This window comes from Portunus trituberculatus, chromosome 21 (genome assembly GCF_017591435.1).
Source record: "Portunus trituberculatus isolate SZX2019 chromosome 21, ASM1759143v1, whole genome shotgun sequence".
Taxonomy (NCBI): Eukaryota; Metazoa; Arthropoda; class Malacostraca; order Decapoda; family Portunidae; genus Portunus; species Portunus trituberculatus.
The window spans coordinates 18,174,733-18,189,732 of NC_059275.1; the positions used below are offsets into that span (position 1 = coordinate 18,174,733).

Genomic DNA, 15,000 nt, shown 5'->3' on the forward strand with positions numbered 1-15,000 from the left:
TGTGTGTGTGTGTGTGTGTGTGTGTGTGTGTGTGTGTGTGTGTGTGTGTGTGTGTCGCCTGGATTCAGAAACACGTTGCTTTCTCACCACGACAATTTATCAAGGCCACTGCAAAAACTAGCCAGGTTTTCAAGACAGTTTCTCCTATTAATAAAGTAGAAATTTTGCCAGAACTATAAAAGCACCCTTAAAAAACACGAGTATCCTCAACTAGAGCCTTTGAAAAGCAGTGATGCAGAGAGAGAGAGAGAGAGAGGGAGAAGAAAGTGTGTGTGTGTGTGTAATAATAATAATGATAATAATAATAATAATAATAATAATAATAATAATAATAATAATAATTCTGTTTATTAGTAATTGCAGTTCATACATACTGAAAATGCACATATGGGGATTGAGTGTATGTGTGTGTGTGTGTGTGTGTGTGTGTGTGTGTGTGTGTGTGTGTGTGTGTGTGTGTGTGTGTGTAATAAGCTCCATATACATTTTTTTTTTTTTTTAAGATGTATAGAGTGAGTGAGAGTGGCAAAGCGACCATTAAGTTTCATATGCAAGTTGACGCCGTGTTAAAATTATTCGTGTCAATGTGTGTGATGGACTGGTTGGCTGACTGACTCATGGATTGAACGAAAAAATAAGATAAATGTGTTTATATTCAATTATTTGCATTTACTTTATATTCTTCCAGATATTTGTTTAGTTCTCTCTCTCTCTCTCTCTCTCTCTCTCTCTCTCTCTCTCTCTCTCTCTCTCTCTCTCTTTCTCTCCTTCACGTCTGTTTATTGTCTCTTTCCCTTCTTTACTGCCTATTTTCTCATTTTATTTCCTTTTTTACGTTCTTTTCACATCTTCCTTCTTCGCTTGCTTTCTTTTCTCTTTCTTTTCTTCTCCTTTCTTATTTTTGTGAATATTTCCTTCGTTTAAGTTTTTTTTCCTTTTTTTTTCCTTTTCCTTCATTCGTTCCATGTCTTTTTTTCCCCTTCATGTATTTTCTTTTTTTTTTTTTTGTTTCCTTTTCCTCTTCCTGCTTTATCATCTTAAGCTCAATCATTTTTCCTCATTTCTCGTGTCACTCCCTTCTTTTCTCTCTTCATTTCATCTCCTCTCGGCTGTCTGACTTACTCTCTTTCTTTCTTTCTCTCTCTTTCTCTCCTCTCATTTCATTTGACCCCCCCTCCCTTTCACTTCTCCTCTTTCTCCGTGTCTCTCCTTTCATCTTCATTTTTATTCCGTCGTTTCATTTACTACTTTCTTTTCCTCGTATCTTTTTTTCCTTTCCTTTCTCCTTTTCGTTACGTTCAAAAAAGGCTTCTGTTCTCTATTTTTACGTATGTTTATCTTAATTTCAACTTTTTCTAACATCTTGCTATATTTCATGACTTATTTTGGTTTTATATCACTATTGATGTTTTCTACGTGTTTTATCATCACATTTTAGAGTTTTGTGTCCTTTTGTTTTGTTTTTCTAAATTCCAGCGGAGTGCACCCAGTTAAGTTGCCGTGAGTCTCGTGTTTACCTTCCTTTTTGTTAATTTCACCTCATGTTTCTTCTCTGTTTTAGTTGTGTGAGTCTTTTTGTACGTTTTTTAATGTTCTAGCAGAGTTTATTGAGTTTAGTTGCCGTGAGTCTAGTGTTTGACCTTCCTTCGTGTCATATTCACCTTATATTCCTTCTCTGTTCCTCTGCTATTCCTCGAGAAGGCGCCCACACAAGCTCACTTTCCATCTTGTTTGTCTTCCTTCCTGTCATGTTCACTTTACGATGCTTCTCTGTTTCGCTATCCATCTATTATCAACATTCACTTTCTCTTTTCCCTTCTGTCATATTCATTCTACGATCATTTTCCGTTCCACTACTCTCTTTTGTCTTCTGTCACCTTCACCTCTCGTTCCTTCCTTGTTGCGCTGTTCATATCCTACCAACATTCACATTCTTTTTCTCTCCTGCCATCTTCACTTCTCCTCCACTCCTCCATCCAGGCTATCCATATCCATTTTCACGTTCCCTCTCTCTTTTTTTTCCTATTTTCATCTTTCGTTAATTTTTTTTCCGCTTCTCTCATTTTTATTCACGTTTTCTTATACCTTCTGTCATCTTCATCTTTCGTCCCTATATTGTTCTGTTAACTATACATTATACACTTTCACGTTTTTTTTTTCCTTTTTCTCTATTTTCACCTCTTGCTCCATCTCTTTTCCGCTTCTCTCATTCATATTCACGTTTTGTTTTTCCATCTGTCTATCTTCACCTCTCGTCCCTTTCCTGTTCTGCTATCTATACACCATTTTCATTTGTTTCCTGTTATCTTCACCTCTCATTCCTTTTTTCTGCTACTCTCATCCACAAAGCATCTTCACGAATTCACCTTTCCCCTCTCTCCCTCTCTCCACCGCTAGACTCGGGAGCAGCTTCAGTCGTGCACCTCCAAGAGAGACCTGCCTGACGTGAACCTGAACAAACTGTCACACCTGGACATGGTGAAGCACAAAATACACTCGTCCTTCAAAGGGGGAGGCGGAGGTGGCGGCGGTGCTTCCTTCGTCTTCAAGGTGGGTATTAGTGTCCTAACCTAACCTAACCTAACCTAACCTAACCTAACCTAACCCAACCTAACCTAACCTAACGTGACTTAACCTTGCTTAATCATGATGTAACTTAACCTGACTTCCTCTGACCTTGTCTTACGTTGTGTCATTAAAAAAATTGAACCAAGTCACAAGAATACATCAAGAACTTATGTATATGTGTGTGTGTGTGTGAGAGAGAGAGAGAGAGAGAGAGAGAGTCACGTCATGAGGCCGCTGCGCTACGAGTAATTAAAATAGTTGTGTTTGTTATACATTTTCTCTGACGAAGCTAACGTAAAGTTTCGTAAATCATCTAACAGTCCATTTGCCTACCCAGAGAGAGAGAGAGAGAGAGAGAGAGAGAGAGAGAGAGAGAGAGAGAGAGAGAGAGGAGAAATACACAAGCGAGAAAGGGTTAACAGGAGAAAAAGAGTGCCATTGATTTCTCTCTCTCTCTCTCTCTCTCTCTCTCTCTCTCTCTCTCTCTCTCTCTCTCTCTCCCGGCAAATCACAAATCACGTCTTTCATGTCAGTCTGCCTGTCAGCCCCGCCCTCTGGTTTACCTGTACCGTGTTACCTGACTAATTGGGAAAATGCTTTGTACTTTCCTGCCTGTGTTGTTTGTACTCCTTTGTGTCTCGTCCTTATTTGTATACCTTGTTCACTCCTTTGTTTATCCAAGTATTGATTTTTGTTTTGTTTTTGTATTGTGGATTTGTTTTCCTGTTTTTTTTTTTTTTTTGTAATATTTTGTCTTCTTTCGTCTTGTTTTTTTCCTTATTTTCTTTTTTTTTCATTTTAATTCGTTCATTCCTTTATTCATTCAAGTGTTGACTTTTGTTTTTCTTTTTCTCTGGTTTTGTTTTCCTGTTTTTTTTTTTTTTGTAATATTTCGTCGTGTTTCGTTTTCTTTTTCCTTATTTTCTTATTTTTTTGTACATTTTTCTTTTTCTTTTATTGTTCTTGTAAGTTTCGTCTGGGTTTAAAGGAAAAGGTTACTTGTTTGTCTTTTTCTTTTATTCATTTTTCCTTTTACTCTGTTCTATTCCCTTCATTTTTCTCTCTTTCTCTGTCTTTTCAAATTACTTTAATATGATTTTTTTGTTTCTGTGAAAATATCATAAAATTACATTTCATAATAACGCAGTCTAGTTATACCGAGTCATTTATTCTGTTTCTTTACTTTTACACTGATATTGCTCTCTCTCTCTCTCTCTCTCTCTCTCTCTCTCTCTCTCTCTCATGGTAAATCACGAAGGCTTCTCATAAACAGTGTCACGCGGCTTCAACACTCACCGCGCCTTGATCTCTCTCTCTCTCTCTCTCTCTCTCTCTCTCTCTCTCTCATGGTAAATCACTAAGGCTTCTCATAAACAGTGTCACGCGGCTTCAACACTCACCACGCCTTGATTTCTTCCACTCTTCTCTCTCTCTCTCTCTCTCTCTCTCTCTCTCTCTCTCTCTCTCTCTCAGGGAATCAGAGAAGACATTCATGCAGACAGGGTAAAACTAATTTATTTTTCATTAGTTTACCCTCACATTATTTACTATTGTTCTGAATGGGGAGGTGCATTCAAGACTTTAACGGAAAGCCTCTTTGTAGCACAAAAGACATTATTACGAGTTATGAATCATCGGCAGCGGTACGACCACACACATCCTATATTCAGAGAACAAAAGCTTCTAAAACTACGAGACATAATATATCTACAGACACTTTTATTCGTATATAGAGCATTAACTGATTCTCCAGCAGATTGCAAATTTGAAATAATTTCTCGACCTAACAGTAGCAGACAAAACCTTAGAATTCCTTTGTGTAGAACCAGCCACGCTCAGCAAAGCATCACCGTGAGAGGAGGCAGATGCTGGAATCAGCTACCTAACAACTTAAAGAACGCTGTCTCACGAGCCTGCCTAAAAGATACAATAAAAAAAACGCTGTTATCGAAATACAGTGACAATGTCTAGATTTTTTTTCTTTTTTTCTCTCTCGTTCCTTGTTTCATGTTTACTTCTCAATGCAACAGCCGTATTATAATTATGAATTGTTATTATTATTAGTAGTAGTAGTAGTATTAGTATTTTTATTATTTTTGTATTATTATTACTATTATTTATTATTATTACTATTATTATTATTATTATTATTATTATTATTATTATTATTATTATTTTTATTATTATTATCTTTATTAGTTTCATTATTATTATTATTATTATGAATATTATTTGTATCATTAATTATTGTTAATGTTACCATTATTATATTGTGACTATTTTTTGTAGTATATTATTTATTATTTCCACTAATACTTTTATTAATCTCATTATTTTTGCGTATATTGTGATTAGTCATTACCGCTAGTACAGTATTTACTTTATTAATATTATGCTTTCTCAAGAACTTTTCATTTATAATGTCGTATATATGTTTCCATATTATGTCCAAGATTTTTTCGTTATTGTAGACAGTTAGGGCCCGTCACATGGCACCTCTACATTTAAGTAAGTCAAAATAGGTCCATAAAAGAGGTAACACTCAATGGACCTTGGCTGTTACGTAACCCATTGTTATATCTTATATATGTATATGTTTAAGGCCCAATAAATGTATCAGTATCAGTATCAGTATCTCTCTCTCTCTCTCTCTCTCTCTCTCTCTCTCTCTCTCTCTCTCTCTCTCACGGTAAATCACTAAGGCTTCTCATAAACAGTGTCACGCGGCTTCAACACTCACCACGCCTTGATTCCTTCCACTCTCAATGCTTTCTTTCCTTGTCCGGTCCCAGCTCTTCTTGTTCATCCTGCTCTGCCTCTACATACATAACATTTCATTCCCATTACGTGTTTCCGGTAATCAATCATTGAACTCTGAAATTGTTGTAGTGTTTTTTTTTATGTTCTTTTATTCTTTTTTTACTGCAATCTGATTTTAATCCAGTTTTCTTACATTCCTTCCACTCACAATATGTTTATTTTTTTCGTTTCTTTGTCTCCTTTTTTTCTTCCTCCTCCGTCCCTCTTTCTTTTTTTCTTTCTTTTCTTTCATTTCCTTCCTTCTTTACTTCTTTCCTTCCTCCTCCTCATTCGTTCACATGAAGTTGCCACCGACGTTACATTTACTGACAGGTGTTGCATTTTTTTTTTCCTCCTTTTTCTCTTATTTTTTTAACCTGTTCCACATCTGAGCCTCGCTGACTAATTAACTTCAACTCTCTTCATTCTTTTTTTGGTGTTATTTGCTGTTCCTTTCCTTCCTGCATCTGTTACTTCTATTTTGTAATACACCGGTGATTGTGTGTGTGTGTGTGTGTGTGTGTGTGTGTGTGTGTGTGTGTGTGTGTGTGTGTGTGTGTGTGTGTGTGTGTGTGTGTGTGTGTGTCTAAAAGTAATTTGACGTGTTGACCAAATCTTGTGTTTATCTACAAAAACTTTTTATCTCCTGTTCCTCCTCCTCCTCCTCCTCCTCCTCCTCCTCCTCCTCCTCCTCCTCCTCCTCCTCTCCTCACTATCATCCTTTCCATCAACGTGTTTTTTTTTTTTCTTCATTCCTCTGTTATTCACCTCTTCTGTTACGTTTTGTCGTTTTCGGTGAAGAGATAGAGAGAGAGAGAGAGAGAGAGAGAGAGAGAGAGAGAGAGTGAGTGAGTGAGAGGTCAAGTTTATCTACTCTTTCTCACTCTGCTTTGCTTTCCTCTCTGTCTCTCTCTCTCTTTATCTCTTTCTCTCTTTTTCTCTTTCTTTCTTCCTTCTCTTCTGTTCTGTTTCCCCTTCTTTGTTTCTCCTCTTGTTAATCTTCACGTCTCTTCATTCCTTATTTTTTCCTCTGATTTCTTTCGTCATTCGCTGTCACTTCCACTCTCTCTCTCTCTCTCTCTCTCTCTCTCTCTCTCTCTCTCTCTCTCTCTCTCTCTCTCTCTCTCTCTCATCACTCACTCATCTCTATACTCTTCACCATTTTTTCCCCATTTCCCATTTTTTTTTCTCCCTGGGCATTTTAATTCTGTTAGTTTCATTTTAGTCTCATTTTCAAGGCTGGAAGTTTTAATTACCTCGTAGAGACTTTCTTTTGCCGACACTAACTACCTCCTACTCCTCTTCCTCCTCCTCCTCCTCTTCTCCTTCTTTATCTCACTCACACATTAATAACGTCATTAGGAAACTTGTTCTAACTGTGATCTGTCTCTCTTTTTGGTTTCTGATTTCATTTCTTTCAGTGACTAGAGTTGTTAAGTGGTGGTTTTGGGTTGTCTGAGTCTCCGTGTGTGTGTGTGTGTGTGTGTGTGTGTGTGTGTGTGTGTGTGTGTGTGTGTGTGTGTGTGTGTTTATTGCACTTTGTCTCTTTCAATGATTTGTGTGTGTGTTTATGCATGTGTGTTTGTGAGTGTGTGTGTGTGTGTGTGTGTGTGTGTGTGTGTGTGTGTGTGTGTGTGTGTGTGTGTGTGTGTTTATTACTATTAACTTATCTCATCTTTCGAGCACTTTCACCACGCAGGACTCATTCATGTTTCCTCATCTTCTGCCTCATATTCACTCATATTACTTGTAAAATTTCACTTGTATTACTTGTATCACCCAAAACTAATACCTCATAATCTCTCATCTCACATTTCGAGGGCTCTTATCACGCAGGACTCATTTTTACTCATTTTCTGACGCACTTCACTCATTTTACTCACTTGTATTAGAACTCAGAAAACTCACAATCACTCGCATCACATTTCGAGACTTTATTTTTCATTCACGGTTCTTTTTTCCACCGCCAGATGGAGAAGGAGCAACACTTTTATCACTCAGGTCTCATATTTACTCATTTTCTGACTCATTTTACTCACTTTTATTAGAACTCAGAGCTTTCAGTCACTCGTATCGTATTTCTAAAGCTTTATTCTTCATTCATGGTTCTTTTTTCCGCCGCCAGATGGAGAAGGAACAGCCGACAGCCCTGGTGGTGGCGGGAGGCGGGGGAGGCCTAGCATGGTCCTTGAGTGACGTCACCTTCCGACACCACGGCAGAGGAATGAACGCCTCCCTACCAGAGAGTCACGGCCACTTCTTCTACAATGGAACGTCCTCAAGCTTTCACGCTGGTTAGTGGAGGTGGTGGTGGTGGTGGTGTGTGTGTGTGTGTGTGTGTGTGTGTGTGCGTGTGTTTCTCCTTGTTTTTCTTTTTCAAGTTTTTCTTTTTTCTTTTTTCTTTTTTATATATATTTTTTATTTCTGCTTGTCTTTACCAGAACTTCGTCTCTCTCTCTCTCTCTCTCTCTCTCTCTCTCTCTCTCTCTCTCACACACACACACACACACACACACACACACACTCTTTCACTCTTTCGCTCCAATCCAATTTCAATCCAAACTCTTAACTCTCTCATTCATTTTTTGACAGTTTTTTTCCATTCTTCCTCTCTTTTTCTTCTTCTTTCTTCTCGTCCTCCTCTTCCTCCTCCTCCTCCTCATTCTCTTCTTCCTATTATCACCATCCTCCTTTTTTTCCTTCCTTGTCTATCTCCCTTCCTTTCTTCCTCTCCTTGCCTTAATCCCCTTCTACTTCCCCTTCTTCATTTCACCATTTCTCCTTTATCCTTTTATCTTTCCTTCTTGCTTATATTAACTTACATTCACCCTTTCTTTTACAATTCCATCTTTTTCTTCTTTCATTTCTCTCCCTCCCTCTCTCTCTCTCTCTCTGTCTCTTTTTCCCGGTTCATTCTTCTCCTTCGTTTCTGTCTCTCTCCCTCTCTCTCTCTCTTTCTCTCCTTGACTCCCTAAAAAATCTTAAACACTTTTATTAATTTCTCGTCCTTACTCTTTCCTCTCATTTTCCTTCTTTTACCCTGGAAGGCCAAAAAGGAAAAATCTTCTCTGACTTAAGTTCTAGTGACACGCAACTTTCCAGCCCTCTATGGAGTTCAGGTTTGGGGAAGCAGAAAGTTAGAGGGATGAAAATTTTGGGGTGATTGATGTGCAGCGCTGAAGGAGAGATTAGCGGTGGTGATTTGTGGGGAGTTGATGTCTCAGGAGGGATTGGTGTACGAAGGATACGTGTCTAGGGATTACTGGTGTCTATGGAAGGTGATTTATGGGAGTATGGGTGGTGGTAGTGGTAGAAGGAGTGTTGTGGTGGTGGTGGTGGTGGTGGTGGTGGTGGTGGTGGGTTTTGTTGTTGGTATAATTTTGGGGTTGTTTTCCTTCTTATTATTTATTAGTTTTGTGAGGGTTTGGTTTGATTTTGAAGGGTTTTTCTTTTTCCTCTTTTAGTTTTGGTTTGATGTTCTTTGGTGTTTATTGTTTCATGGTGTTGGTTTGTTGGTAAAAATTGTCATATTTCTTTGTTATGCATGTTTTGGCAGTCAGCTACTACTACTACTACTACTACTACTACTACTACTACTACTACTACTACTACTACTACTACTACTACTACTACTACTACTACTACTACTACTACTACTACTACTACTACTACTACTACTACTACTACTACTACTACTACTACTACTACTACTACTACTACTACTACTGTGTGTGTGTGTGTGTGTGTGTGTGTATGCATATTCATGATTTTTTCTCAGTGTTCCTCATATTTCGAAAGATTTTTTTCATATTTTTTCGAAGCAATTTGATTTTATATGTATATTTTTTACTCTCTCTCTCTCTCTCTCTCTCTCTCTCTCTCTCTCTCTCTCTCTCTCTCTCTCTCTCTCTCTCTCTCTCTCTCTCTCTCTCTCTCTCTCTCTCTCTCTCATCCCCCTCACATTTTCCATCTCTACACCATTTTTCTCGTTAATATTTCCAACATTTTGTATCCACATTTTTTTCCCCATTTACACGACCTCTCTGCATATTTTTCCCCCTTTTTATCTTTCTTTCCTTCCACATGTAGTCCACTTTAACACTCTGCATTTTCCTTCTTCCGCTGTTACTCTACACGCTCTCTCTCTCTCTCTCTCTCTCTCTCTCTCTCTCTCTCTCTCTCTCTCTCTCTCTCTCTCTCTCTCTCTCTCTCTCTCTCTCTCTCTCTCTCTCTCTCTCTCTCTCTCTCTCTCTCGTTTTCTTTTTCCTGGTATCTAATAATCTGCTACTCTGAATTGTAACAACGTAATGAAAGAAAGTCACTCACGATGCTGTTTGGTGGTGGCTGTGGTGGTGGTGGTGGTGGTGGTGGTGGTGATGGTGGTAGTGATTGAGTTAAGTTGGTAATGGTGTAGTTTTGTCCCTGTGGTGGTGATAGTGATGGTGGTGGGGGTGGTGGTGATGGTGGTGGTCGTGTACGTGTGTGTGTGTGTGTGTGTGTGTGTGTGTGTGTGTGTGTGTGTGTGTGTGTGTGTGTGTGTGTGGTATTAAAGGTAGTATAATGGTGATAGTAATGATAATAGTAGTAATAGTGGTAGTAATGATAGTAGTAATAGTGGTAGTAGTGGTAATGGTGGTGGTTGTGTTAGTGGTGACAGTAATGATAGAAGACTTAATGGTGGTGATGATGGTGGTGATGTAAATGTACGTGCGTGTGTACGTGTTAGAGACAGTATAGTGGTGACAGTGATGATAGTAGTAGTAATAGTGGTAGTAATGGTAGTGGTGGTGGTGGTGGTGACAATAATGAAAGAAGACTTAATAGTGGTGGTGGTAATAGTAGTAGTAGTTGTAGTAGTAGTAGTAGTACTAGTAGTATTTACATGGCTAGTGACGTGCCTTTGTTCCCTCGTCAGGTCCCGGGGGCGGCTGGGAAGGGAGCAGGAACAAGGAGATCGAAGGACAGTCCCTCGTCAACGGTGGTCTCGGAGGGAAGCCTTGCGAGGATTTGGGCAGCTCCTGGATTACCTATGGCGGCTTTGGTGGTGGTGGCGGCGGCTGTCTGGCTGGCGGGGGCGGCGGCGGTTACACAGGTCAGTATTAAAGATTCCTCACTCTCTCTCTCTCTCTCTCTCTCTCTCTCTCTCTCTCTCTCTCTCTCTCTCTCTCTCTCTCTCTCTCTCTCTCTCTCTCTCTCTTTCTCGTATAATCTCTCTCTTCTTTCATATTATCCTGTATCTTTTATCTTTCTTTTTTTTCCTCTTTCTCTTTTCCTTCCTCCAAGTTTCATCGTTCTCCTCATTTCCATAACGTCTTTTCTTTCCTCCTTTTCTCTTCTCCTTTTTTTGTTTTTTGTTCCTCTTCGTCCATTTCACCTCTTTTCTCACATCTACTCTTTCTTCTTATTTTTCTTTTTCCTCTTTTTATTTTCCTTTTCACTTCTTTTCGCCTTTCAGAATATTATCATCTCTTTTTTTCATATTTGTACGAGTTTTCATTTATCCATTTTTCTGTCATTCATTCATTTATTCTTCATTAATTTGAGAGTGAATATATTTTTTTTTACTTTTTCACCCTTTATATTCCACTTACACACTCTTCCATCACACACCCGCTTGAAAACCCTCACACGATATTACTAGCATAGGAAACGTGATTGACTGCTGCGACTACTCTCTCTTAAATGAACTCAAGCTATAGGAAGATGGAAATGTAGAAGCAGGTAGGGAGTTCCAGAGTTTACCAATGAAAGGTCGTTAATTTTCTGCAGGAGGGAACGCGTACTCCGGCACGAGGCAACACGGCGAGGGAGGCTACAGCTACACCTCGGGACAGTATGGCGATGTGAGGCCCGCGGCACATTCCGGCGGCGGCATTGTGTTCATCATCCCGGCACGCAGGGTGAGTAGGAGTAGTAGTAGCAGTAGGAGGAGGAGGAGGAGGAGCAGCAGCAGGAGGAGTAGGAAGAGGGGAAGGAGAAGGAGGAGTAGTAGTAGTAGTAGTAGTAGTAGTAGTAGTAGTAGTAGTAGTAGTAGTAGTAGTGGTGGTGGTGGTGGTGGTGGTGGGGGTGGGGGTGGTAGTAGTAGTAGTAGTAGTAGTAGTAGTAGTAATAGTGGTAGGAGGAGGAGGAGGCAGTGTGTTTGTTATTGCTGTTGTTGGTGGTGGTGCAATAATAGTGAAGTAATTGTATGTGTGTGTGTGTGTGTGTGTGTGTGTGTGTGTGTGTGTGTGTGTAGCAACCCAAGCATTATTCTCTCTCTCTCTCTCTCTCTCTCTCTCTCTCTCTCTCTCTCTCTCTCTCTCTCTCTCTCTCTCTCTCTCTCTCTCTCTCTCTCTCTCTCTCTCTCTCTCTCTCTCTCTCTCTCTCTCTCTCTCTCTCTCTCTCTCTCTCTCTCTCTCTCTCTCTCTTTCCATCACTTTGCTTTATTCCTTCAATTTCTTCCCCTCCATCCTCTTAGTTTCCCTGGCTTTGGTTCGCTTTCAATGTCTTATTGTGCTTCATTCAATCACAGTTTCAGTGGTTCCCTCGCTGCCTCACTTCTTTCTTTTTTCTCTCTCCTTGAATTTGTCTCATTCCGCCTCACTCAGCATCACTCACTTCTCGGAACACAACCTCGCGTCTCTTCGCTGTCACGACCTGCCCACCACCCGTCTCCCTCATCATTAGCGCCTCGTCTGCAGGAAACATTGAATGACTGACTGACTGACTGACTGACTGACTGGTTAACTAACTCTTCCACGTCTTGTCACTGTTCTGCATTTCTTTCCTTCGTTGTCTCTTTGTCCCATTGAATGAACTGATCTTTTCTATACATAAGAGTGGCACTTCCCTACACCAACAGAATGTAAGATGAAAACGTTCATTGTTGTGCTAAAACCTCTATCTTGAAGCTTTCCTCTTCATAGAGTTCAAGACACAGGAGGAGGTAAACTCTGAAGCGAGCAGTGAGTTCCAGAGTTTACTGTTTACTATTTTTCTCCAACAGTGTGTTAAGTCAGCTTTTCTATTGTCCAGTGCTCATATTGCCTCCTCCAACAATTACTCCCCACTCGTGCTGTAATGAGCGATAAGACTAAAAGGCTCGTATTCTCAAACACTTCTTTCACCTCCACTATTTCAAAAGGCTTTATTTAAACTACACGAGTTTTTAAAGGTGTTTTTTTACGATTGCAGTGAAAGAGTGAGAATATTTCCACATTATTAAGGCGCTAAACCCTAGTCATCTCTGTGGCCTTGGAAATAGTGATGAGAGAGCAAAAAACGTTTCTGAACACGGACTGAGCACCATAAACACCACACACTGCTGCCTCTGGTCGGAGTGATGAAGACCAACAGACGTAGTACTCTTGCCTTCACTGATACACCAAGAACGGTCAACCAATTAAGCTCATCTAATTGGATAACGAGGGGAATTAAACCGACTGTGATAGGCTAAGCGAGACACACTCGATCGCTAGATGCTGCCAGCAGAGACGGCGCGCTGTGCTGTAGCGATTGGCAGCTAAACGGCGTCTTCCACCCTCATGTAGACTGCCTAGGGTGACGAAAGGAGCGGGAATCGAGTGCTAGGAGGAGAAACTAATGTGATAACGCCTGTTGGGAATTGACGAGCTGGGAATTAATGAAGGTAGGAGGAAGTGAGAGCTGGGGAAGTGACGGGAGTTGATAGTTCGCATGGAGAGTTGGGAGTTAGTTAAGGGAAGGGAGTGGAAAACAGGGAGTGAGATAAAGGGATGGCATTGAGATAAGACTGCAAAGAATGGGAGTCACGAGGAAGGTACAAGGAACAAGGAACGGGAGGAAACAGTGAAAAAGGAAAAGAAAATCATAAGTGCCATAAGTCAATAGAGTGTCCTTGTGTAAGTGCAAAGGAAGGGTACGTAGCTAGACAGTGCCAGGGATTGGTTCTAAGTGCCAAGGTAGAGGGAAATGAAGGAAAACGGCACTGTTAATAAGAAGATATGTTTGCTAATAGGGAGAATACTGGTAAATCCTAAGAACTAATCCTCTTACTACTACTACTACTACTACTACTACTACCACCACCACCACCACCACCACCACCACCACCACCACCACCACCACCTGCTCTTCAGTAAATGACTAGACTAGACACTGAACAATTCCTGGTCTCTTGAGATTGTGTTCTATTCCTTGACACTGACTGAGAGAGAGAGAGAGAGAGAGAGAGAGAGAGAGAGAGAGAGAGAGAGAGAGAGAGAGAGAGAGAGAGAAAGTGGCTGGTGTGGGAGGAATGGGAGGCTGCGCACTGAAACAGGATTGCGTGGGCGAGAGAGAGAGAGAGAGAGAGAGAGAGAGAGAGAGAGAGAGAGAGAGAGAGAGAGAGAGAGTATTGGTTAGGAGCAGGTTAAGTTATGTGGTCCGTTGAGAATAAAGAGAGAGAGAGAGAGAGAGAGAGAGAGAGAGAGAGAGAGAGAGAGAGAGAGAGAGAGAGAGAGAGAGAGAGAGAGAGAGAGAGAGAGAGAGAGAGAGAGAGAGAGAGAGAGAGAGAGAGAGAGAGAGCGTGGGCGTGTAGGTCAGGTTGGCTGGAAGGTTGTGGATAGAAAGAGGAGGAAGAGGAGAAGGAGGAGGAAGAGGAGGAGGAGGAGGAGGAGGAGGAGGAGGAGGAGGAGGAGGAGGAGGAGGAGGAACGCTCAATATATACAAGTTTCCCTTTAGCGTCTGGGAGGTCATATTTACACACACACACACACACACACACACACACACACACACACACACACACACACACACACACACACACACACACACACAAACCGTAACCTTATCTTTCTTCCTTCTCTCATTTCTGCTACAGGTGATTTGATAGGGAGGTGAGAGAGAGAGAGAGAGAGAGAGAGAGAGAGAGAGAGAGAGAGAGAGAGAGAGAGAGATTATTATTGTTAGTAGTAGTAGTAGTAGTAGTAGTAGTAGTAGTAGTAGTAGTAGTAGTAGTAGTAGTAGTAGTAGTAGTAGTAGTAGTAGTAGTAGTAGTAGTAGTAGCAGCAGAGAATGTGGCTTTGTTTATAGTTCAAGAATTAGGAGAATATTGTCAGGTTGAGAATTAACGTAAAGTGGAAATTGAAATACATATGTACACAGCTTATTGGGTTTTGTTATCTTACATAGAGGAGGAGGAGGAGGAGGAGGAGGAGGAGGAAAAGTAATTATGTGGTTCCTTTTCTGTTCATAAATTGTTTTCCTTTTTAAATTTTGGGGTTTTTCCTATTTTCAACTTTACATTTTCTGTTTCTCCGAAAAGGGAAGGGGCTGAAAATACTCTCTCTCTCTCTCTCTCTCTCTCTCTCTCTCTCTCTCTCTCTCTCTCTCTCTCTCTCTCTCTCTCTCTCTCTCAGAATATTATAAGACGCGAACTTTCCCAAAATTTCGCTCCATCGGTTTTCGTGAAGTCATAAAATAAAGCAAGTTTTCCCATACTCGTCCACACACACACACACACACACACACACACACACACACACACACACACACACACACACACACACACACACACACACACACACACAGCAATGTTTTTCCTTGGAGTAACTTTTCCTGACTTTTCTTACTCTTCCTGACCTTTCCTAACTTTTCCTGACTCTTCCTGGCTCTTCCTGACTTTTCCTGACGTTT

At 40.5% G+C, this 15,000-nt stretch overlaps 1 protein-coding gene across 4 annotated transcripts in view; it reads left to right on the forward strand.

Annotated features, from left to right (window-relative positions):
* Positions 1–15,000, forward strand: part of LOC123507264 (leukocyte tyrosine kinase receptor-like) — a 161,711-nt gene that overhangs the window by 91,970 nt on the left and 54,741 nt on the right. For all 4 annotated transcript variants that reach the window (XR_006675633.1, XM_045260027.1, XM_045260028.1 and 1 more), the window contains 4 exons: positions 2,398–2,550; positions 7,493–7,661; positions 10,283–10,459; positions 11,137–11,267. Coding sequence is in view for 3 of the 4 variants with exons in the window: in XM_045260027.1 (XP_045115962.1) it covers positions 2,398–2,550; positions 7,493–7,661; positions 10,283–10,459; positions 11,137–11,267 (630 nt within the window). In the remaining variant the exon portion in view is untranslated. The remainder of the gene's footprint in view (positions 1–2,397; positions 2,551–7,492; positions 7,662–10,282; positions 10,460–11,136; positions 11,268–15,000) is intronic.